The following is a 23,927-nucleotide window of genomic DNA, read 5'->3' as shown; positions in this document are numbered from 1 at the left end:
CGTCCATATGCTTATCCAATGATGACTTAAATGTACCTAAAGTTGGCGAATCTACTACTGTTGCAGGCAAAGCGTTCCATTCCCTTTCTACTCTCTGAGTAAAGAAACCATCTGTGACATCTGTCCTATATCTTTCACCCCTCAATTTAAAGCTATGTAGCTATTCACAATATACATTAACGATTTGGATGAAGAAATAGAATGCCATATCTCCAAATTTGCAGATGACACTAAACTGGGTGGCAGTGTGTGCTGTGGGAGGATGCTGAGAGTTTGTAGGGTGACTTGGACGGACTGGCTGAGTGGACCACTGCTTGGCAAATGCAATATAATGTGGATAGATGTGAGGTTATCCCTTTTGAGAAAAACAGGAAGGCAGTTTATTATCTGAATGGTGGCAGATTAGGAAAAGGTGAAGTGCAGTGAGATCTCCGTGTCATGATGCAACCGTCGCTGAAGGTTGGCATGCAGGTCCAGCAGGGAGTGAGGAAAGCTAATGGCATGCTGGGCTTCATAGTGAGAGGATTTGAGTATGGGAGTAGGGATGTCATTAAGCAGTTATACGGGGCCTTGGTGAAGCCACCTTGAGTAGTGCGTCATTTCGGTCTTCTAGTCTAAGGTAGGGCGTTTTTACTCTTGAAAGAGTCCAGCAGAGGTTCACCAGGCTGAGTCCTGGGATGACAGGACTGACATATGAAGAAAGACTGACTGGATCTGAATTCACTGGAACTTAGAAGAATGAGGGGGGAATTTCATAGCATATAAAATCCTGATGGGGCTGGACAGGCTAGATGTGGGAAAGAAGTTCCCAGTGTTGGGGAAGTCCAGACTACGGGCCACAGTTTAAGAATAAGGGGTAAGCCATTCCGAACTGAGATGAGGAAGAATTTCATCACTCAGAATTGTGAACCTGTAGAATTTTCTACCACAGGAAGCTGTTGGGGCCAGTTTTGTTAGATATATTCAGGGGGGAGCTGGATATGGCCCATGCGGTGAAAGGGATCAAGGGTTATGGAAAGAAAGCAGGTGTGGAATCCTGAAATTGCATGATCAGCTGTGATCGTATTGAAAGGACCAAATGGCCGACTCCACCTATTTTCTGTTTCTATACCATGAGCATACCAGAACTTGAGAGTGAGGAGACAGTGGTAAGTGTTGTGGCCATCACTAAAGAGAACGTGAAAGGTCTTGAGGTAGATAAATCACCCAGACCAAATGGACTATATCCCTGGGTCCTGAAGAAGAAAGCTGAAGTGACTGGGGAGGTATTGTTGGTGATCTTTTGAGAATCCCTGGAATCAGGGAGGGTCCTAGAGGACTGGAAAATGGCTAATGTAACACCCCTTTTTAAGAAGGGAGAGAGCAGAAGATGGGAAATTGTGGGCTGTTTAGCCTGACCTTGGTGTTTGGTAAGATTTTAGAATCCATTATTAAAGATTAGATTATGGGGTACTTGGAATTGCATGGACAAATAGGGCTGAGTCAGCACGGCTTCATCAAAGGGAGGGTATGCCTGACAAATCTGTTAGATAGGTTGAGGGAAAAGCTGTGTTGCAGAACAGGCTCGGAAAGTTGGAATAGAAATGGCAGGTGGAATACAGTTTGGGAAGTATGAGATTTTGTATTTTGTTGGGAAGAATAGAGGCATAGACTTTTTCCTAAATGGGGGAGAAGTATCAGAAATCTGAAGGAAAAAGGGACTTAGGAGACGGTTCAGTTCACAGTTAGGAAGGCAAATGCAATGTTAGCATTCATTTCAATAGGGGATAGAATATGAGAGGAGGGATGTATTGCTGAGGTTGTTTAAAGTTCTGATCAGACCACATTTGGAATCTTATGAGCAGTTTTGGTCCCTGTGTCTAAGAATGGATGTGTGGGCATTGGAGAGGTTCCAGAAGAATGATCCTGCAGTTGAAGGTTTTGCCATGTGAGGAGCAGTTGTAGACCCAGGGTCTGTATTCATTAGAGTTTAGAAGAATGGATGGGCAGTTTCATTGAAACTTACAGAATTCTGAGGCCTGGACAGAGTTGATGTGGAGAAGATGTTCCTACAAGTAGGAGAGACAAGGATGTGAGGGCACAGACTCAGACTGAAGAGATAAACCTTTTTTTAAAATGAGATGTGGAGTAATTTCATCAACCAGATGGTGAATTTATGGAACTTACTGCCGCAGAAGGCTGTGGGGACCAATTCATTGAATGTATTTAAGACAAAAATAGATATGTTTTTGATTAGAAAGAGGATCACAGATTACAGGGGAAAAGGTAGGAGAATGGAATTGAGAAACATATCAGCCATGATTGAATAGGTTCTGCCAATCAATGGGCCAAATGGCCTAATGATGCTCTTCTATCTTATGGTGTTATGGTCTATGAAAGATAGCTAATATATCAAGCTGAAGAAAAGGTAGTTTCTTAGTAACTAATACAACCAAGATTTCTCTCAACTGTCATTGTTCATCACACTTTTGGGAGATATATAGCTTTATACAGTCTAATGACAATCTAAGTTGTGTGCCATAAATGTTACCTGCAAATGTCAGACCAAACATAGATATTGTCCAGCTCTTGCTGCATTTGGACATGGAGTGCTTCAGTATCTGAGGAGTCACAAACGGTGCTGAACATTGTGTAAGCAAACACCCCCCCCCCCCCCCCCCCCCGCCCCCACCACCACCACCACCCAACCAACCCCGTCCTGAGCCTTTGACCATGTGATGGAATGAAGGATGCTGATGAAGCAGCTGAAAATGGCTCGGCCAAGGAAATTACCCTGAAGAACTCTTGCAGAGATGTCGTGGAGCTGAGATGATTGACCTACAATAACCACAACCGTCGTCCTTTGTGCTATCAATGACTCTTAACCATTGGACAGTTCTCCTCTGATTCCCATTGATTCCAGTTTCAGTAGAATTCCTTAATGCCATACTGTCAAATGTGATCAAGGACAGTCAGGCTCACCGCTCCTGTAGAATTCAGTTCTTTCATCAAAAAAGCTGTGATGAGGTCAAAAGTAATTAGCCAGATTGAATTTGACCAGTGTTTTCTGTGAAGGATATTATTGGTCAGTTTTTCACATTGTCAGGTGGTAGCCAGTGTTGTAGATGTACTGGAAGAGATTGGCTAGGAGTGGTAAATTCTGGAGGACTAGTCTTCAGTACTACTGCTAGAATGTTGTCAGGGCCTCTAGCCTTTTTAGAATCCAGTGCCTCCACCAACTTCTTGATATCATATGGAGTGAAACAAGTTGGCTGAAAACTGACATCTCTGATGCAGGGGACCTCTGGAGGAGGCACAGATGGATCATCCACTCAGCGCTTCTCAAAAATAGTTGTGAATGCTTTAGTCTTGTCTTTTGCACTGATACATTGGTCTTTTTTATAATTAATGATGGGATATTAGTGAAGCCTCCTACTCCAGTGAGTTGTCTAGTTGTTTGTCACCATTCATGACTGAATATGCAGGACTACAGAGCTTAGACGAGATCTGTTGTTGTGAAATCACTTAGCTCGATTAATCAATTGCTGCTTATGCTGTTTAGCACTTAAGTAGTTCTGTTTTGTTGCTTCACCAGATTGACACCTCACTTTCAAGTGTGCCTGCTACTGCGCCTGTCATGCTGTCCTCCCCTTTTCATTACACCAGGTTTAATCCCTAGCTTGATGGTAGTGGTCAGATGGGGAATATGCCCAGCAATGAGGTTGCAGATTGTTTTGGGAGTACGTTTCGGTTACTTTTGTTGTGGGCCCACAGTGCCACATGTTGTTAGGTCTGTTCAAAGTCAGTCTCATGTAGCACAGCATGATAAATGGTATTCTCAATGTGAACATAGGACAGACTTTTTTTTTTCCACTTGGGATTGTGTGGTTGTCACTGTTACCTATACTGTCACGAACAGATGTAGCTGCAAGAGTCAGATTGGTAAGGATGAGATTAGATTAGGTTAGATTCCCTACAGTATGGAAACAGGCCCTTCGGCCCAACAAGTCCACACCGCCCCTTGGAGCATCCCACCCAGATCCATCTCCAACGCAGGAAATGACATCACCAACCCAAGGAAACCTAACCAGATAAATAGAAAGCAGGACATAACACCAGCGCTTCGTTGGAGGCTCACTGATGATGTTACCTAGAATGGTGATGAAACGTCTGAAAACTAACCTTCCAGCTCAGCGAGCAAACTCACATCCAGAACCTCAACCTGAGCTCCAAATCTTCTCAAAACTTGCTAGCCCATCCCCCTATAATCCACACACCCCTAAACACTACGGGCAATCTAGCATGGCCGATCCACCTAGCCTGCACATGTTTGGACTGTGGGAGGAAACCAGAGCACCTGGAGGAAACCCACACAGACACAGAAAGAATGTGCAAACTCCGCACAGACAGTTACTAGAGGCTGGAATCAAGATCAAGTCTGCTTTTACTGTTCCCTCACCAACTGCCACGGAACCAGTCTAGCAGCGGTGTTCTTTGGGACTTGACCAGCTTGGTCAGACATGGTGCTGTTGAACCAATCTAGATTATTGAAATTGTCTATCCAATGTACAATGTGTTTCTACACCTTTGACACCCTCAGTGCTCCCTGTAGCTGCTGCTTAATAAGGAAGAGCTCTGATACATCAGCCAAGGAGTAGAAGGTGTGGTATGTGGTAGCCAGCAGGTTTCCTTGCACTGTTTGACCTGATTCCGTAAGAGTTCATGCAATCTAGAGTCAAAGTTGAGGACTCCTGGGACTCTCTCCTTTATATCATTGTGCTGCCACCTCTGCTGTTTCTGTCCTTCTGGATGTTCAAGACATAATCATGGATGATGATGGTGTTGTCTAGGATGTTGTGATTAAGGTGATCCCATGAGTATGATTATGTCAGGCTGTTTCTTGACTTTGAGATAGCTGTCCTGATTTTTACTCCAGGTCCCAGATGTTAGGAGGAACTTGTAGGATTGACAAGCTGTGTTTACCTTTGCCATTTCCCGTGCCTTGGTCCATGCCAGTTACTCTGTCCAGTTTCATTCTTTATTTCCTTTCCAGCGGTTCATACAATTGAACGGCTTGCTAGGCAGTTAGGAATCAACCACGTTGCTGGTATTGCATGTAGATCAGACCAGGTAAGGATGGCATTCCAGATTTTTATTGAATTCAAATCCCACTTTCTGCAGTGGTGGGATTCAGAATGTTACCTGGGCCTGATTAGTCTACTGACAATGCCACTGGGTCATTGCATCCCTTTACATGAAAAATGTTGGAGGATGTTCTGCATTGTGTTGCAAAATTAAACATAAAGGCTGAAAGCAAGACCGCAGTTGCTCATGGCAGAAGATTCTAATCTGAAAGTGGGGGAGTTTCATAATTTCCAGCCTGCATTAAGACAGTTTCTCAGGGCACAGAGGAAGTGCTACAATAAAGTTTGTGCATTCCAGCATCAGACTTTCAAATTGCGTTCATAACTTATAGAACATATTAATGGTTGCCATGTTCAGATATAACTGAGTCCACTTCCTTTACCAGTGACGGCACCAATCAAGCAGTAAAAGGATTTCTAAAGGTGAAAGAGGTCATAGCTTTCACGTGTAAATAAAAGCTTCACCTATACAGCCAGGATAACCTGTCAGTAAGAATGGATATCATTCTTTTAACGTGCCGACTGTATGTGATTTTAGACAAAGGATATTGGTTTCTCAGAAAATGGCTTTGATCCCATGTGAAATCCAAGCACAGGACCTGAGAGGTGGTTTAACAATATCCACATATCCACTCAAGCGATAATTTAGATACTTGCACTGATCAAGCTGTGCTGTACAATATGCTTCTGCCAGAGTGTCTCATATGGTCATGTTGCTCCTGAATTATGGCAGAGGGAAATGTGAGTAAGAGAGTCTCATTGTCTGACGATGAGGAAGGTGAGCCATGCCAGCCAACTGTACAGACTAATACACTGGATGCTTTTGATGCTCAAAAAAATCTCTAACACCAAAGGCCCTCATTTAAAATTGTGGCTGGCATTTCTGAAAATGTGACTTGCAAGTAAACCAGCTTGAAGCAAATCATGTTTTCTCATTTGAATCAAATGTAAAAGATGTTAAATTCTGCAGAATTTCCATAACTGAAAACCAATTCTAACATTGCACACTATGGACTTAAATACTTTACTAAATTCCTATGTTGAGAAATTAAGTGTTTTAAAACAATATACGAAACATACAGCCAAATAGATATGGTAACTTCCTGCTCCTTGTACCTGTTGCTCCCTGCTGAATCTTGTCACCCATCCTGATTACTGAACGTCCTGCTCACTGCCAGTCCTGTGACTGCAGATCCCCCCTTCAGCTGACCCTCCAATTTTGAAACCTCTGCTATTGCAAGAGTCTTTAGTTACACCAAAGCACGTTCTCCCAACTCTGCTTTCCTCTTCTAAACCCTCACTATATTGAAGGAGCTGCAACAGCACCAGGATTTTGGGGTTGTGCACCCACAGCAAAGACATTGTTTATAATAACCCCAGCTCAGCACTTCTACAAGACTTTCAGAACCCCGATTAGGCAAGGTGATCACTAATCCCTTTCCTAGTCAGTTGGCTTGCTGCCAGGCCATTAATTGAGCACCGATTACATTCATCAGCAGAGATGAGTTCAGTAAACTGCACACTTCTGGGTCAAGTTCCCACCGACTGCCAAGAAGACTAAATTCAACCCCAAATGTTAATCTTCCTCAATTTACTGACACCCCCTGTTTTGCATAATTGAAGTTTCCCTGTGCCTAGTTCAAATTTCCTCACTGCACTTTCCATCTAGAATTGGAGGTTTCCCCCGTTTCCAGCATTTTCCCACTTTCACAGTAAATAACTAATGCAATTCAGATTTTCCTTTATAGCTCATTCCACTGTTCATTGCAGACAGCACCACTGGCAGATATATTGCATTGCAGGATCTAGTTCCAAGATACGCTTAGCTTTTCAGCAGGCTCCTGTTTCCTTGCTATACCTTACCCCTAGTTGAACTTTGCAATGTCTTTTTGTCTCAGCAAATAGATTCTACTAGCAAAGTTGACCTTTGCAACTGTTGGTTCAATCTCTTAAAAGTTCCATCTAGTCTGTCATTTTTATTAAACCACCCTATCTTTTATCAGCATTATCCTTGTTTGTTAATGCTGACGCCGTCTTTCCTCCCTTTCACAGTAGATTGTCACTCTTTCCCTGTGTTAATCAACTGTCCCTTTATTCTGATATATGAAAATTGGCCCTTAACTGCCAATTTGTTTGGGCCTGTTTCCAGGTAGAGGTTTTGAATGGCCATCATTTTAAGTTAGTCATTTTAACCATTATAGTGTTAATGTCTCACATTTGTAAAACATTATTTTCTCTATATTTTTGTCATATTACTGGAAGCATATCCTAGATTTTGGTAATAGTTGGATTAAATTTAATTTGGTAGTGGTAGTAGAAAAGTTACCAACTGAAATGCAAACCATTTTTTCACTAGTAATTTTCGGCAATTAAAACATGGTCACCTAGACAGTGTATTTGCAGAATCACAGAATTGTTATGATGCAGCAGGTGACTGTTCTGCCTATCTTGCCTGCCTGAGTTCTGTTACCTAGTGTGGATCTCCTGCTCTTTCTCCATATCCTGCATGCCATTTCTATCCATATAATCAGGCATATCTATGTACCCTCTTGAATAGCACTTTTGAACCTGCCTCCACTACATTTCTAGGCAGTTTCCATTTGTTTGTTTTGAAATAAATGTTATCTTTTATATTTCAGTATGTAATTGTATTTGAAATGAATACCTCTGTTCATCTCGAGCCACCTGTTTATCACTTGATTTTTCCTCAGATAAATGGGCCTGGGTTCGCATTAACCCAACAGGAGTGAAGCCATCGCCACGATCAGGGTTCTCTTTGGCTGTTGCCCCTAACAACCGTGCTATTCTCTTTGGCGGTGTATATGATGAAGAGGAGGAAGAAGACATCCAAGGAGAATTTTTTAATGACATTCATATTTATGATATGGTGAAGAATCGATGGTTTGCCGTGAAGCTGAAGGGACACAAGGAGGAGAAAAAGAAACGCAGACGTGGAAGAAAAGAGGGAGATGGAACAGAAGTGAAAAGTGAAAAGCAGGACTTGCAGACTTCAGTGGAAATAGTTAAAGAAATTGTAACTGAAGATGGTACTCTCATGACTGTGAAACAGGTCATAAATAGCCCTGATGCCAAAGCAGATACAGAAAGTGAAGAGGAGGAGGAGGAGGAAAAGGAAGATGGTGCTTCTGAAACTGGTCCTATCATTGAGCCATGTGCCCGATCTAGTGCCATGGCAGTTACTAAAAATGGCCTGTTTTACATCTATGGTGGGATGTTTGAAGTGGGAGACAGACAATTTACTTTAAATGACCTTTATTGCATTGACCTGCACAAGATGAATGAATGGAAGGTTCTGGTGGAAACTGATCCAAGTAAGTTTGTGATTGCTACTGGTTCTGTCATATATCCATATGCTTATTTAAACTCAACTGATTTGACATTGAACAATATAGAATGAATCTTGTTTTTATGGTAGGCATCAGCTGATGTCCTAGAAAGTTAAGGATGAGCAAAATTTAGTGTCCCTGTATGCCCAGGGGTGCACCCCATCAGCATGTAACTAATTGTTTGCTACTAGGACAGCCATCACTATTAGGGATGTCCATCGGCCCCTAAGAGCTGCTGGTCAGTTCGAGGGTGGGTTGGGTGGTTTGAGGGCACGTGGTGCTATCACCACTAGAGAAATCATTGCCACAACGAGACTCCTCTGTGGGCAATAGTATGAATAGGAAACCCCTTCCCCCTCTGAGCTCTCTGGGAGACTACTACTGTTAACCTTGTTGTTTATACACTTGATGGAGGGCCATCCGGCACTGGTGAAATGCCGGTGGCAGCAGAAAGAATGTCTTAATTGTGCATGAGAGATGCATTTAGCCTCTGGGAAGAAGGCTGTTGACCCTATTCCCTGCCACTGGCATGATATGGCACCTGGAAGATGATGAACACACGCTCCATCCCACGCATGCACGCTCCATCCCCAAGGGATTGGTACTGTCGACCCCTGTGAGAGAAATAACTGCTGGAGCTATTTATTTAGCCTTTACAAGTGGTTCATCCTACTGCGTTACCTATGATGCATTGATTGAAGAAAATTTAATTTAAGTGTTGCAAGTACTCTGATGTAGCATGATACATTACCTTAGCTGTGTTTCTTTCACCATGGGGAGGCAGTGGTCTAGTGGTATTATCGCTGGGCTGTTAATTCGGAGACTAGGGTAACGTTCTGGGGACCGAGGTTCAAATCGCGCCATGGCAGATGGTGTAATTTGAATTCAATCAAAATCTGGAATTAAGAATCTGACGATGACCAAGAATCCGTTATCAGTTGCCAGGAAACTCCCTAATGTTCACTAATGTCCTTTAGAGAAGAAAACTACCTTCTTTACCTGGGCTGGCCTACATGTGACTCCAGAACCCTCAGCAATGTGGTTGACTCTTAACTGCCCTCTGGGCAATTAGGGATGAGCAATAAATGCTGCCTTACCAGCGACACCCTCATCCTGTGAATGAATAAAGGTAAAAAAGGCATTCTTGTTATCAGTTATTAATAGGAAGGAAAATGGATGCCAACCCTGAGGGAACCTGCCACTTGCATTAACTGACTTGATCTCAGCAGGGTTTAAAAGAAGAAAATCAAGCCAGAATTGTTGTTTTTGGTCATCTAGTCTTTGCTGGAATGCCTTGTGAGCAACCTTTGAAGTTTATTGTTGCATTTTATGCCTTAACCGTCATGATGTAATTTTCAGCAAGAAAGTTGGAAGTTCTTTCAGATACCTCATCGTAGGTTTCTGTACACCCGTTTATTTTAGGACGGAATAAAGTCTGTGTTATTTCCAAAGATAATTTGCAAAAATGACATACTGTTTGGAAAGCTGTTAGGTGCTTCAACAAAATTGACAGAGCTATTCTGAGAATATGCAACAATGTTGAGCAACAAAAAAGCTTCCAAAAACAAAGTTATCTCTTACACAGTCTGTCTCATTTGCATTCTTTTATCAGTTGTGGCATTTCAAAAGTTTTTGCTCCTATTTGAGTCATCTGGGCTGAATTTTCATACCAAGGTGGAAGTAAACTTGGTAGATGTGTCCATAAATTTTTGCTGTTGGATGGCACCCTAATGATAGAATCTCAATTGTGTGAAAGCAGGCCATACAGCCCATCGAATGCACACTGACTCTCTGAAGAGCATCTCACCCAGACCAACCCCATCCTGCAAGTCCCATAGCTAACCCACCTAGTCTGCACATTCTAGGACACTATGGGCAATTTAGCAGGCTAATCCACCTGACCTGCACATTTTTGGTCTTCTAGCATTTTTTTAACGTTAGGCCAATTATCAAAGATAACTTTTGGACACTTTTTAAAAAGAAATGTCCCCATGGGATATGGGTGACACTAGTTGAGCCAACATTTAACCCCTCCCCTAGCTGCCCATGAAATAGTGGTGGTGAACTGGTTTCTTGGAATGCTGCAGTTCATTTGGTGTCGTTACCCAAAATGCTATTCAGAAGGGAATTCCAGAATTTTGATCCAGCAGCACTTGAGAAACTTCCATGGCAGGGTAGTGAGTGGCTTGGAGGGAAACTTGCAGATGTGGGTGTTCCTGTCCATATGCTGCCCTGGTCCTCCTCGTTAGGTTGTGGTTGAGGGTTTGGAAGGTCCTGTTTAACAGGCCTTGATGAATTTCTGCAGTGCATCTTGTAGATGTTGCACCTTCTGCTGCAAAGTGCTCAAGTTGGAGGCAGTGAATCTTTGTGGAAACTGGGCTGATGAAGTGAACTGCTCTTCTGGATGGTGTCAAGCTTCTTAAAAAAATGCTGGAGTTGCACTCATCCAGGTAAGTGGTGAATACACCTTCATTCTCCTGGTGGATAGCCTCTGGGGAAACAGGAAGTGAGTTTCTTGCCACAGGCTTCCTAACCTCTGCTTTTGCTCTTTGTAGCCACAGTATCACATGTCTAGTCTAGTTCAGTTTCTGGTCAGTGGTAGATACCCAGGATTTTAATAGTAGGGATTTGGTGATGATAATTCAATTGAATGTTAAGGGATAATGGTTAGATTATTTCTTACTGGAGACGGTCATTGTCTGACACTTGTATGGCACAAATGTTATTTGTCACTTGTCAGCCCAGGCTTGGACGTTGTCCTGGTCTTGCTACACTTGGACATTTACTATTTCAGTACCTGAGGAGTTGCAAATGGTACTGAGCATTGTGCAATCATCAGTGAACATTTCCACTTCTGAGCTTATGATGGAAGGAAGGCCGTTGATGAAGCAGCTGAAGATGGTTGGGCCAAAGATGCTTGAGAAACTTGAGGGCGTCTTGTCACAGATGTCCCTACCTTTAAACAAAAAGGCCTGGATTCAAGTCCCACCTGTTCCAGAGGTGTGTCATAAAACATTTGGGTTGATTTTTTTTTTCTTAAAATCTAGCCTAAGGAACTTGCAGAGATATCCTGCAGGCTACTTGCCCCAGTTACAAGTAGTGAACTAAGATAATGTAATTATCAATTGATAATCTCTTTTTACATGCTTTCTAGATTTTCCAGATGATGGGCAAAATTTCTACAGTGACTTGAACCCATAATTGGTATGATGGTAGCCTCCCCCTGGAGGCACATCTTGCAAAATAGTCAAGGATGGATCTGCTGGACTGGAATGGCCACAGCCATAGCTGTAATTATTTTAATTAGCCTGTTTGGATATGCTGTGACTCTCATCCTGAGCAGGTGAGATTTGTACCTGGATCGTCTAGCTCAGAGGCAGGGTCACTCCCAATACAGGACCAGTCAGACAGAGCTTTAAGCAGTCTTATGGAGCGGTTCCTTGTAGAGATGATCCATGGACCTTAATTGAATGCAGTTCCTGAAAGCGACCTCTTAATTGGGTATTTCCTCAAAAATTCCACCGTGGCTATTTCTGGATTCCCAAATTGGAGTTCAGAGCATCTGGCTTAGGACTGTGAAACAAAAATTCATATCATGAGTTCCAGCTCATTAAAGGTGTTTTCATTTGTGACAGGAAATGCATCTTCCCTGAGTAAGTTGAAGAGTTTCTTGGTATAGATAGTTCAATACTGTGTGAAGGTTTAGAAGCTCATGAAATATTTTGATACTGTCATCCACTTGCTAGTACATGCAGACCTTTACAATGTGGACTCCCATCTTTCTTCACTCTAGAGCTCTTCCAGGGCTTTATTGAGATATTTACAGATGCGTAACAAATTTTCCTAATGAAGGAGAAAGGGAAAAGAATTTGGAAAATATATTATTCCTCTCCCAGCTCATGCACATGGGCCTGTTCAGGGTTATACCTGACCTATTTAAATTGAATTCAGGAATGCAATTGCTTGGGATTGGGTATTTCTGCTGGCATACATTTTTCAGGTTGGAGAGGAATATCAGATCTGGTCTGTGTAATAGTATTTGGTCTAAAAATTGTCTTTGTTAGGCTTACGAAGTATTTTGTTTTTGAAGATTATTTTGTTACTTCACTCATCTTTGCTTTCTGCAGAGACCCAGGAGTGGCTAGATGAAGATTCTGAGGATGAGGAAGTGTGTGCAGGAGCTGCAGGAGGAGATGATGAGGAGGGGGAGGAAGAAGAGGATGATGATGAGAGCAGTGAAGAAGACGGTAAATATGTTGACTAAATCTACATTGTTCGTTACCTAGGTAACTAGTCTGTCTTTATCTGTGGGTTCTTCTGAAAGTTCATAAGTGATGTTTGTGTAACTGGAGCCAGTATAATTCACTGGTACTGCCTCTACTCTTGAATCAACGGGCCATAGATTCAAACATCACTCCAAGAGTTTACTACAAAACTCTGATATTTCAGAGCAATACTGAGAAAATAAATCATTATTGGAATTTCTGTCTGACTGTTGTTATGGTTACAGAAAATCTGGTTAGGAATCAGTAGCCTTTTTTTGTAGACGTTAGAGACCCCAGGTTACTTCCATTGGAATAAAATGTTAAATGTCCACTTTTGAACAAATAAATAAAAGTTTGCAATATTAGAAAATTTAAACAATCCACAGTATGTATTCTAATGAACCCAGCTGATAGTAAAACTGGCCTGATCCCAGAATGTCACGTTACTTGATAGATTATGTATTTAACTTTTAAAGTTGGTTAACATGGTGATTAGTCTCTAAAACATACTCACGTGAGGCTGCAGATGTTCTTTTACAATGGAACATAAGATGATTCCACAAATCATAGAATAAACTGCTGTAAACATGTACGTAGAAAACAGAGAGATCTTGACAGAAACATCACAACAAGGTTTCAACATCTCGTCCAGCACTAATCTTTCACATGATGTGGAGGTGCTGGTGTTAGACTGGGGTGGATAAGGTCAGAAATCACACAACACCAGGTTATAGTCCAACAGGTTTATTTGAAATCACAAGCTTTTGGAGTTTCCCTCCTTCAGATGTTAGTGAGAGACGTGGTATCAAATGCAGAATTTATAAGTAAAAGATCAAATGGTACTGAGGATATATTAAACAAACCTAAGATGCTGTTAACACTCTAATCAGTTAGTAGGTTTTAATTGATTACTATGGATATGTAAATCAAAGGAATTCCTTTGAAGTTACTGTCCTGAGAGAACTAAAGGTTTTATCAATATAAAGAAGTGACATTTTAGGTCAGTCAGTCAGTGCATGTTATGTGTGAGGCCTTGTTTAGAATCTGTTCGTGTTTTTGGTTTGGAATCAGACTGGTTTTATTTCTCAAGTAGGAATTTATAAAACGTCACGTTGACTGTCTGTCTATAAATTGTGTGCTTTTTGAACAAAATAGAATGTATCTGCAAATACAAATTCACCCATGGGGAGAATTGTGTGAGAAAAGGTGTGTATGCGTGCGGTGGGGAGGGGGAGGGAGTGGGAGTGTACGTGCGTGGGCAGGAGGGGAGAGGAAGGTGTATAGTGTGATGGGGTCACCTATTATAGGTGAACCCATCACACTATAATGCAACATGAACCCAGGATCCCAGTTGAGCCCGCCCACATGGGTACTGAACTTGGCTACCAGCCTCTGCTAGGTGACTCTGCATTGTGCTGTATCCTGAACTCTGCCTTGAAGGATGTTTGCCTGAAGATCCAAGGCCACTGAAGTGTTTCCCCCACTGGGAGAGAACATCCCTGTTTGGTGATTGTTGAATGGCGTCCGTTCATCCATTATCGTAGCATCTGCCTGATTTTGCCAATATACCGTGCCTCGAGGCATCCTTGCCTGAAGCATGTGAGATGGACAACGTTGGCCGAGTCACATGAGTATCTGCTGTGTGCGTGGCAGCTGGTGTCCACACGTGTGATGTTCGTGTCCATGTCGAAGATCTGGCATGTCTTGCAGGGGTTGCCTTGACAGGATTATACAGCGTTGTGGTCAACGTTGTCCTGAAGGCTGGGTGGTTTCCTGCAAACAATAGTCTCTTTAAGGTTTGGTGGTTGTTTGAGGGCAAGAAATAGAGGTGTGGGGAAGATCTTGGCAAGGTGCTCATCGTCATTAATGTATTGAAGGCTGCAAAGAACCTGGCATAGTTTCTCGGTCCTGGGAAGTACTGGACAATGAAGGGCATCCTATTAGACGTACCCCATGTCTGTCTTCTGAGGAGGTTATTATTTACGATTTTTTTGCTGTTGCCTGTCAGAACTGGTGATCAATGAGTTAAGCATCGTATCCTGTTCTAGTGAGGGCGTCCTTCAACACCTTCAGGTGCCTGCCTCATTCTCCATATCTGAAAAATTCCTGAGAGTTTGGGGCTTGTCCACAGGGGATGGCTGCTTTGATATGTTTAGGGTGGAAGCTGGAGAAGTGCAGCGTCGTCAGGTTATTAGTCGCTTGCACTAGAGTGAGGTATTTGAGGTGTCTGTCCCTGATGGAGATGCAGGTGTCCAAGAATGAGACTGATTCTAAAGAATAGTCTGCGGTCAGTCTGGTGGGATGAAACTTGTTGATATCGAATGACTTGGATGAGGGGATTGAAGGATGGGTCAGCAAGTTTGCAGGACATTGACAGGATGCAGAGATGAGCTGAGAGGAGGCAGATGGAGTTCAACCCGGATAAATGCGAGGTGATGCATTTTGGAAGGTCGAATTTGAAAGCTGAGTACAGGATTAAGGATAGGATTCTTGGCAGTGTGGAGGAACAGACGGATCTTGGTGTGCAGATACATAGATCCCTTAAAATGGCCACCCAAGTGGACAGGGTTGTTAAGAAAGCATATGGTGTTTTGGCTTTCATTAACAGGGGGATTGAGTTTAAGAGTCGTGAGATCTTGTTGCAGCTCTATAAAACTTTGGTTAGACCGCACTTGGAATACTGCGTCCAATTCTGGTCGCCCTATAATAGGAAAGATGTGGATGCTTTGGAGAGGGTTCAGAGGAGGTTTACCAGGATGTTGCCTGGACTGGAGGGCTTATCTTATGAAGAGAGGTTGACTGAGCTCGGACTTTTTTCATTGGAGAAAAGGAGGAGGAGAGGGGACCTAATTGAGGTATACAAGATAATGAGAGGCATAGATAGAGTTGATAGCCAGAGACTATTTCCCAGGGCAGAAATGGCTAACACGAGGGGTCATAGTTTTAAGCTGGTTGGAGGAAAGTATAGAGGGGTTGTCAGAGGCGGGTTCTTTACACAGAGAGTTGTGAGAGCATGGAATGCATTGCCAGCAGCAGTTGTGGAAGCACTGGGGACATTTAAGAGACTGCTGGACATGCATATGGTCACAGAAATTTGAGGGTGCATACATGAGGATCAATGGTCGGCACAACATTGTGGGCTGAAGGGCCTGTTCTGTGCTGTACTGTTCTATGTTCTATGTTCTATGTTCTATAAGTCCAAAGGAGGAAAATGCCATCAATGCATCTGGTGTAGTGTTGGTCGGAGGTTGAGTGCAGCAAAAAAGTCTTGTTCAAACTTGTGCATGAAAATGTTGGCATATTGGGAGCAAATCTGGTCCTGTGGCTGTTCTTGTGGCTGTCTGGATAAAGAACTGTTTGTTGAAGGTGAAGCAATTTTAGTTGAGGTTGAAGTGGTGAGTTGTAGGATGGTGCCAGGTGTTGGAATTGAGGTCTGAGGCTGTTGCAGCGATGCCATGATCATGGGGCATGCTGGTACAGAGTGCCAAAACGTCCATTGTGACGAGGAACATTCCTGGTTTGACTGGTCTGTGGGTGTTGAGTTTCTGTAAGAAGTCTGTAGTGTCAAGACAGAAGCTTGTGGTTCCTTGTACAATGGTTTTCAAGATGCCCTTGACATAGCCAGAGAGGTTCTCACACAGGGTTCTATTGCCTGATATGATGGGACGTCCAGATGCGTTGGCTTTGTTTCTTCAAAAGGCAGCAGAAATCCCTTATGTGGGAAGTACACGGGAGGAGAGTGCGTAGGGTACTCTTAAACCTGCTGGTTTGATGGCAGTATTGCAATTGGTCTTGACAGCATGGATGGTGTTTCATTGTGCCTGACTGACGTGTTGCATTACCTTGAGTGTGGCTGATGAATCTGAATCTGACATGCACGCATTCTCTGCCTTGAGCATACCTGTTAAGCCCCAGGCAGCGGCCCTCCAGAGAGGTCTAATTCGACTCTTGCTTTGCCCGCTCCCCTGGATCTCTCTGTCAATTTGATCCAGTTCGTTGGTTGTCTCTTTGGGCTTGCTGCTGACATCTTGGAACAATTCCTCTTTGTCGCTATGAGACCAGAGAGTCCATTTTCATGGCAGACGTTGAGTCCTCAGCTGAGAAACTTCAATCTTGTCTGAGATAATGGGAACTGCAGATGCTGGAGAATCCAAGATAACAAAGTGTGAAGCTGGATGATCACAGCTGGCCAAGCAGCATCTCGGGAGCACAAAAGCTGACATTTCGAGCCTAGACCATTCATCAGAGAGCTGATGAAGGATCTAGGCCCAAAGCGTCAGCGCTTGTGCTCCTAAGATGCTGTTTGGCCTGCTGTGTTCATCCAGCTTCACGCTCTGTTATCTTCAATCTCGTCTAGTTGAAGGGTGTGGTCAGGTAAGTTGATGATCGATTTTTGCCATGTTGGTACCACTTTCAATGGTGGTACCAGGAGATACTTGGTCATTGCTGGTAATGCCAAGTTTCTCCAGTTTTGTTTCTTATTGTGCATGTAGGTGGTGTAGTTCCATTGCCTCGTCTGTTTTGGCAGTGTCCTGTAACTGTACTACTGTATCTCAACCAGCAAGCTGACAATGTGGTCTGTATCGCGATTTCAGGGTAGTGGCGCCTACTGTAAAATTGATAGATGAGATGATTGAGGAGTTTGCGAGAGGTGTGATGGCAAAATTTCTCAGCATAAGCAGTGTTGTAGGCTGACTTGGGTGAGTTCGTGATCTGTAGTCCTTTTGGGATCTTTTGTGCTTTCTTGCATTTCTGTGGAAACTTGAGGTCTGTGTCACTATGTGTAGTCTTCTTGGAGATCTTCCCCACTTTGTCCTGGCGGTTGGTGGTGTCGATAATTGATATACAATTTGTATTTGCAGATACACTCTATTTCATTCAAAAACCACACAATTGATAGCCAGTCAATGTGGCATTTTATAAATTCCTACATTAGAAGTAAAACCAGTCTGATGTCAAACCAAAACGCACAGCGATTCTGAACAAGGCCTCACACCTAACATGCATTGTCTGATCCTAAACTGCTACCTCTTCTTTACACTGACATAAAACCTTTACTTCACTTAGGACAGTGACTTCAAAGGAATTTGGGGATTTATGTGCATCTTTTAATCAATTAAACCTTCTAACCAATTAGAGATTTAACAGGTCCTAAGTTTGTTTATTACATCTTCATCAGTGGTGAGACCCTAATGGTTTTTTTACTGATAATTCCACGTTTGACGCTACCTCTGTCTCCCCAACAGCTGAAAAAGGAATGAAACACCGAAAGCTTGTTTTCAAATAAACCTGTTGCACGATAACCTGGAGTCATGTGATTTCTGACCTAACCTTTCACAATTACAGAATTCTAGAGAAATTTCATTCATCTCGTACCTTCAATCTTTTTTGAACTGAATCTTTCCCAATTTCATTCTGCTGGACTGCACAAACAATTTTGATTCTTTCATATCTGCTGGCATGAGCTTTCCATAATTCTGATGGCATATGCTTTGTCAGTTATAGCACCTTGAAGACTTGTATCCAACATTATTTTTTTAATGATCTAGCTTGTGAGCTTCCTCAACCTACAACTATTCGGCCGGAGGTTGGCTTCCTCCTTGTTTTGGCCTGCAAGTAGTTGTCAAGCAATAGAACTTAAGCTTATAGTGCTCCAGCAACTACTCATCATCCAGCTGCTTGGATTCTTTTCAAAAGATTGTGCCACCCTGGATTTACCAGGCTGCAACCCAAATCCACAGAGCAGATGAATGTTTTATCTTACTTAGGTTGTTGCTGCTCCTAACTGGGTTTTTCTGAACTCTGTTTTTCTCAGCTATGCCAAGTAGATACTTTTTAATGGGCATCCTTTGCACTCTTAGCTGCATTGAACTGCCATCTTCTAGTGATGGTATTCCTTTTGGCTTTATTGAGCTAATGTATCAAAAGATCTGAGCCAAGACTGTACGGCACCACAGAGCTAGCCAACAACAGCACATGAACACTGCGTAGAGCATTTCTTCTGCCTTTGACTTTTAATTCTTGTATTACACTTGTACTTCCTAAGTCCATCTGATAAAGTGCTACGTCAAAGGGAGCTGCAATTTGCAGATCTTACAGGATGAATAGCGCATGGTTGTAGGTGTAATGTATTAACATTGATAAAAGATAAGTCAATTATGAGAAAGAGTAAAGATAACTGCATCTTTTTGAATTGGCAAAATATTAGTAGTGGAGTGCCAGAGGGACCAGTGCTGGTTCCTCAACTATTTACAATCTATAGTCAATTATTTAAATGAGGGGATGAAGGGTATGGGAGCTAAATTTGCCAGTATTGCAGTGTAGGAGAGCAAATTGTGATGAGGAAAGAATCTGCAAAGTGCTATAATGTGGAGAGTGTACTGATAATCAACTCATACTAAAAGTGTAATTGTTTAATTTAAGCAACAAAATGGTCACTTTCTCTCTCTCTCTCTCTCTCTCTCTCTGTGGTAGAACTATTCAGAACAAAAGGAAACGCCACAGTTGCAATAGATACATGGTAAAACTGGTTAACAACTCAGCTGCTATGTGGAATTAAACTTGTATTCCCTGTCATCCTAAAAATGACATTCCCATGACTGACAAGACAGTATAGCTCCACAGAGATGATATGGTTTTGTTTTTTTTTTAAAAAAGGCAAAAGAGAAACTTCTGTGGGAGAAGGATCCAAGCTCAGTGAATAAAATGAGAACTTCCCATGGTTCTCCAAGTTTCCCGTTGATGAGATCAAAATGCTGATGGAAAATTGATATTTGGAACTTGCTCTGGTTCCCAGAAAGTGATCTGTGCAGTCTGTGACAGAGGAAAACAGGAAAAATCCAACAGAGTTTTACTAGGCAACATTCAGCACATAAGTCCCATCTCTTCCAAACAAATTTTTTCTAACAGTTAAGCTGTAAAACTTACCTTCTCAGTCTCTCAAAAACTTTTCCTTCCAAAATTAATTGATTTTTCAGTAATTTGCAGGTGAGTCGTATCTCACAATACTGTTCAACAATTTCATTGTATCATATTTTGCTTCAGTACACTTTTTAATCCAGAATGGCCGAACGATTCTATATTTGAGTTCCTCATGGTCCTTAAATACAAACCTGCATTCCAACAGAAAAGAGAGACAAGTTAAGCAAATGAGCACAAATTCAGCAGGTAGAGTATGATGTGATAGTGTGGACTGGTCCATTTTGGCAGGAAGATTGAAAAAGCAGAATGGAATGTAAATTAAGGGGCATTGTAGGGCTCTGTTGTACAGCAGCATTTGGGTGTCCTGGTAGAAGAGCCATAAAGTTAGTACTCCAGTATAACAAGTAATTAGGAAAATAAATTGATTTTTTTTGCAAGGGCATATAAAAGTAGAGGTTTTATTACAGTTGTACAGGGTATTCACAAGACCACATCTGGAGAACTTTATACAATTTTGCCCTCCTCTTTTGATGAAAGATACAATTTCTTTAGAAGTGGTTGAGAAGACATTCACTTAGCTCATTCTTAAGGTGAAGAGCTTACCTTGTAAAGAATGCTTGAGCAATTTATGCCTCTCTCCATGGGAGTTTAAAAGAATGAAGGAGTCGTGTCATTCAAAAACGTAAGATGTTGAAGAAACTGGATAAGATGGATATCTGGAAGAAATTTATGCTTCTGAGGCAACCTAAAACCAGGGGAACCCAAGATAACAAAGTGTGGAGCTGGATGAACACAGCAGGCCAAGCAGCATCTCAGGAGCACAAAAGTTTCGGGCCTAGACCCTTCTTCAGAGAGGGAGATGGGGAGAGGGAACTGGAATAAATAGGGGGAGAGGGGGAGGCAGACTGAAGATGGAGAGAAAACAAGATAGGTAGAGAGGAGAGTATAGATGGGGAGGTAGGGAGGGGATAGGAGGTGGGATGAAGTTAGTAGTCAGGAAATGGAGGTGCAGCTTGAGGTGGGAGGGAGGAATGGGTGAGAGGAAGAACAGGTTAGGGAAGCAGAGACAGGCTGGGCTGGTTTTGGGGCGCAGTGGGGGCAGGGGAGATTTTGAAGCTTGAGAACTCCATGTTGATACCATTGGACTGCAGGGTTCCTAAGCGGAATATGAGTTGCTGTTCCTGCAACCCTCGGGTGGCATCATGTGGTACTGCAGGAGGCTCATGATGGACATGTCGTCTGAGGAATGGTAGGGGGAGTTGAAATGGTTCGCGACTGGGAGGTGTAGTTGTTTGTTGCGAATGGAGCGGAGGTGTTCTGCAAAGCGGTCCCCAAGCCTCTGCAGTGTGAGGGATGTGTTGCAGGAAATGCGGGAGACGTGGTCAAGGGCGTTCTCGACCACTGCGGGAGGAAAGTTGCGGTCCTGGAAGAACGTGGACATGTGGGATGTGTGGGAGTGGAATGCCTCATCCTGGGAGCAGATGCGGCGGAGGCGGAGGAATTGGGAATAGGGGATGGAATTTTTGCAGGAGGGTGGGTGGGAGGAGTTGTATTCTAGGTAGCTGTGGGAGTCAGTGGGCTTGAAATGGACATCAGTTTCTAGCTGGTTACCTGAGATGGAGACTGAGAGGTCCAGGAAGGTGAAGGATGTGTTGGAGATGGCCCAGGTGAACTTGAGGTTGGGGTGGAAGGTGTTGGTAAAGTGGATGAACTGTTCGAGCTCCTCTGGGGAGCAAGAGGTGGCGCCGATGCAGTCATCTATGTAACAGAGGAAGAGGTGGGGTTTACCCAGACAGAATGAAGCCTTGGAGCACATTGTGCTTAAATGTTACAGGCTGCCAGCCTATGTAGTATGAAAAGCTGCAAAAATGCATTCAAGCAGATGGCACTTTTTCAGGGAAAGGCAATGCTCCCAGTTGCCTGATCAACCTCCTTCGCTCAACCAGCATCAGAACGAATTAGCTTGACAGTTTTTTTTTCATCTGCTATTTGTAATGTTACATTTTTGTGTAAATTTGTATCTGTTTGGCACAAAACAAGTGATCTACACTTTGTGAATTGTAAAGCACTTTAGTAAATCCTAAGGACACGAAAGGCAATTGTTTCTTGTATTAATGCCAGTTTGCTTGTTAGTTTGCATCTTACATTTTTCCCTCTAAAAGACTACTACAAACCATTGAAAATTGATTAATTTCCCTTCAACATATAATATGTGATGTGTTCCAGATCACATGCTATTGCATTGTGCAATAATTAAGCTTGCAGTGCTGTTTTTAACTGCAAGAACATCTTTCAAACTGAGTCTTCAAATACACAGTTTAATTACACCCTTTTGAGTGGCATGTGAAAAACTGATAACAATAATGCAGCAAGTATTGGAACCTTCTCACTTCTCAGTTTTACATCTGTGGGGGAGTGATGCAGAGCATTGTCGATATTTTGACAAAGCATTTCCTTCAACATTTTTGGAGTTAGCCTTTAAAAATTTGGCATCAAAGTGCTGTTGTAATTTGCAGGCACTTGATACCGATAATAATTACGGTCAGGGATTTTTGACTTCCTGCGATTCTCAGCTGTATTAATAGTGAAAAGATTGTCACAAGGGGAGATGGTCTTTGATGCTAGCACTTGTTTTGCAATTTTCAAGTCCTAGTTAAATCTCCATTGCCCTTGTATTTCATTGACCAAACAATAGTAGAGCAGTCTAGACTATAAAGATTTGAATCATATGTTAAAGAGTCTCTGACAGTAAAGATTTCTGAAATTCCCTGGCAGGTAATCTGGAAAATGTTTCTCAAATGTTGTATCCATGACATTTTTGACTTGCATGTATTGAATTTTAGTTTGGGGACAGTCCTGAGATCCAGAGGGGAAGGATGTTTTCAATCATTATTAATTAATCTCTGTAGAAGATGGCAGCCCCTCATTATTTGCCAGTGCGTCTTTATTGATCCGTCCTGTAGTATGGCAGTTCATTTCAGATAGCTCAGTTTACTTCAGGAATTATTTATTGAGAGCTACTGAAATGTGATGAAGTAACACTCTTGTGCCTTTATTCAGCTGAGGGAATTTTGACAATGTGCTTTTGTGGTTGGTCTTGCATTCTGGGCAATATGAACAAACACAGTTATACTGCCTGTAAGTGACATAATTGACCCCAGAGTTAAATATAAAAATAAATATCATTTTATTGTGATGGTTTTATTTTGATGTTATAGTTCAACCTGAAACATTGTATATGAGAGGATCCAGTTCAATAGAAGTTGGTCTTGCTTTTAAGATTTGTAAGAAAATCTGAAATTTTAAACCATTTATTTTGCTTTCTTAGACGACCATCCTCCAGTCCAATCAGAGGAACCATATTCAGAATATTTGTCACGTACAGAATCGTACTGGATTCAATTAGCCAAGGATAATATGGGCCAAAATGTCAAAGAGAAAAAAGCTTTGAAGATGGCACAAGCAATGGCAAAGGCATTTTATGACGAAAATGTTTGATGGTCAGAATTATGCAGAACTGAATTCCTGTCAGTAATCATTTATTGCTGAAGTTTATTGTCCACTTAATTTATTCAAATGTTTTATCTTTTCTACTTTGTAATCTTCAAGTCAGTTTCAGACAGATTCAGCATTGTTACCATTTCAGTATGTTTTCTGAATCTAATGTTACAGCAAAGCCATTAGCTTTACTTTTTCAGTATCCCATGGATTTAACAGTGCTTGTACTGCTTTTTCAATGAGTTCTGTTTTAAATATATCTTTGGGTTTTTCTAAATTCTTAGAAAGTCATGTTTATTTGTGATTATCCCCTTCACTTTACTGTAATAGAAGAAAAATAAAAATAATTTTTCTTGACCAACATTAATTATTTGCACATGTATTTCTGGCATGAGACTTAAGTTTAATAGTAATCTTTAAATGGAAAGCACTGTTTATTTGGTTTTCACGTAGCAGTTTAAAAAAAAATCAGAGAAAATTAACTTAAATTTGGATTTCAACCTTAGACTCAACCAATAAAATGTACGTGTTTTGATTTAGGGAGCTTCTTCAGATTTTGTTTCCTTTTGTTTGGTGGAAAGAGAACTTCTGTACTAATTAGGAATGAAAGTCTGACATTATTTAGCCCTTCAAATCCGTACCATTGTACTCTATCTATTCCCCTTAATATTTTGAAAACTCTGATCAAAATCATCCAAATCTCCCGGCGTACAACCCCATTTGTACAATAGTACTTCCTCATTTTAACTTTTTGAAATCAAGGTATAATTCTA

At 42.0% G+C, this 23,927-nt stretch overlaps 1 protein-coding gene across 2 annotated transcripts in view; it reads left to right on the top strand.

The window, feature by feature from the left end:
- klhdc4 (kelch domain containing 4) overlaps positions 1 to 23,521 on the top strand; it is a 99,115-nt gene extending 75,594 nt beyond the window's left edge. The window contains exons 9-11 of one of the 2 annotated variants that reach the window (XR_007249139.2): positions 7,835 to 8,455; positions 11,625 to 11,813; positions 12,598 to 12,709. Coding sequence is in view for 1 of the 2 variants with exons in the window: in XM_048546896.2 (XP_048402853.1) it covers positions 7,835 to 8,455; positions 12,598 to 12,717; positions 22,985 to 23,154 (911 nt within the window). In the remaining variant the exon portion in view is untranslated. Of the gene's footprint in view, positions 1 to 7,834; positions 8,456 to 11,624; positions 11,814 to 12,597; positions 12,718 to 22,984 lie in introns of those variants that run through there. The other variant, XM_048546896.2, reaches the window with a different exon arrangement.
- The last annotated feature ends 406 nt before the right edge of the window (positions 23,522 to 23,927 follow it).

Source organism: Stegostoma tigrinum, chromosome 16 (genome assembly GCF_030684315.1).
Source record: "Stegostoma tigrinum isolate sSteTig4 chromosome 16, sSteTig4.hap1, whole genome shotgun sequence".
Classification (NCBI taxonomy): domain Eukaryota; kingdom Metazoa; phylum Chordata; class Chondrichthyes; order Orectolobiformes; family Stegostomatidae; genus Stegostoma; species Stegostoma tigrinum.
The sequence above is the reverse complement of the archived record's forward strand: the minus strand, read 5'-3'. Positions and strand labels throughout refer to the sequence as shown.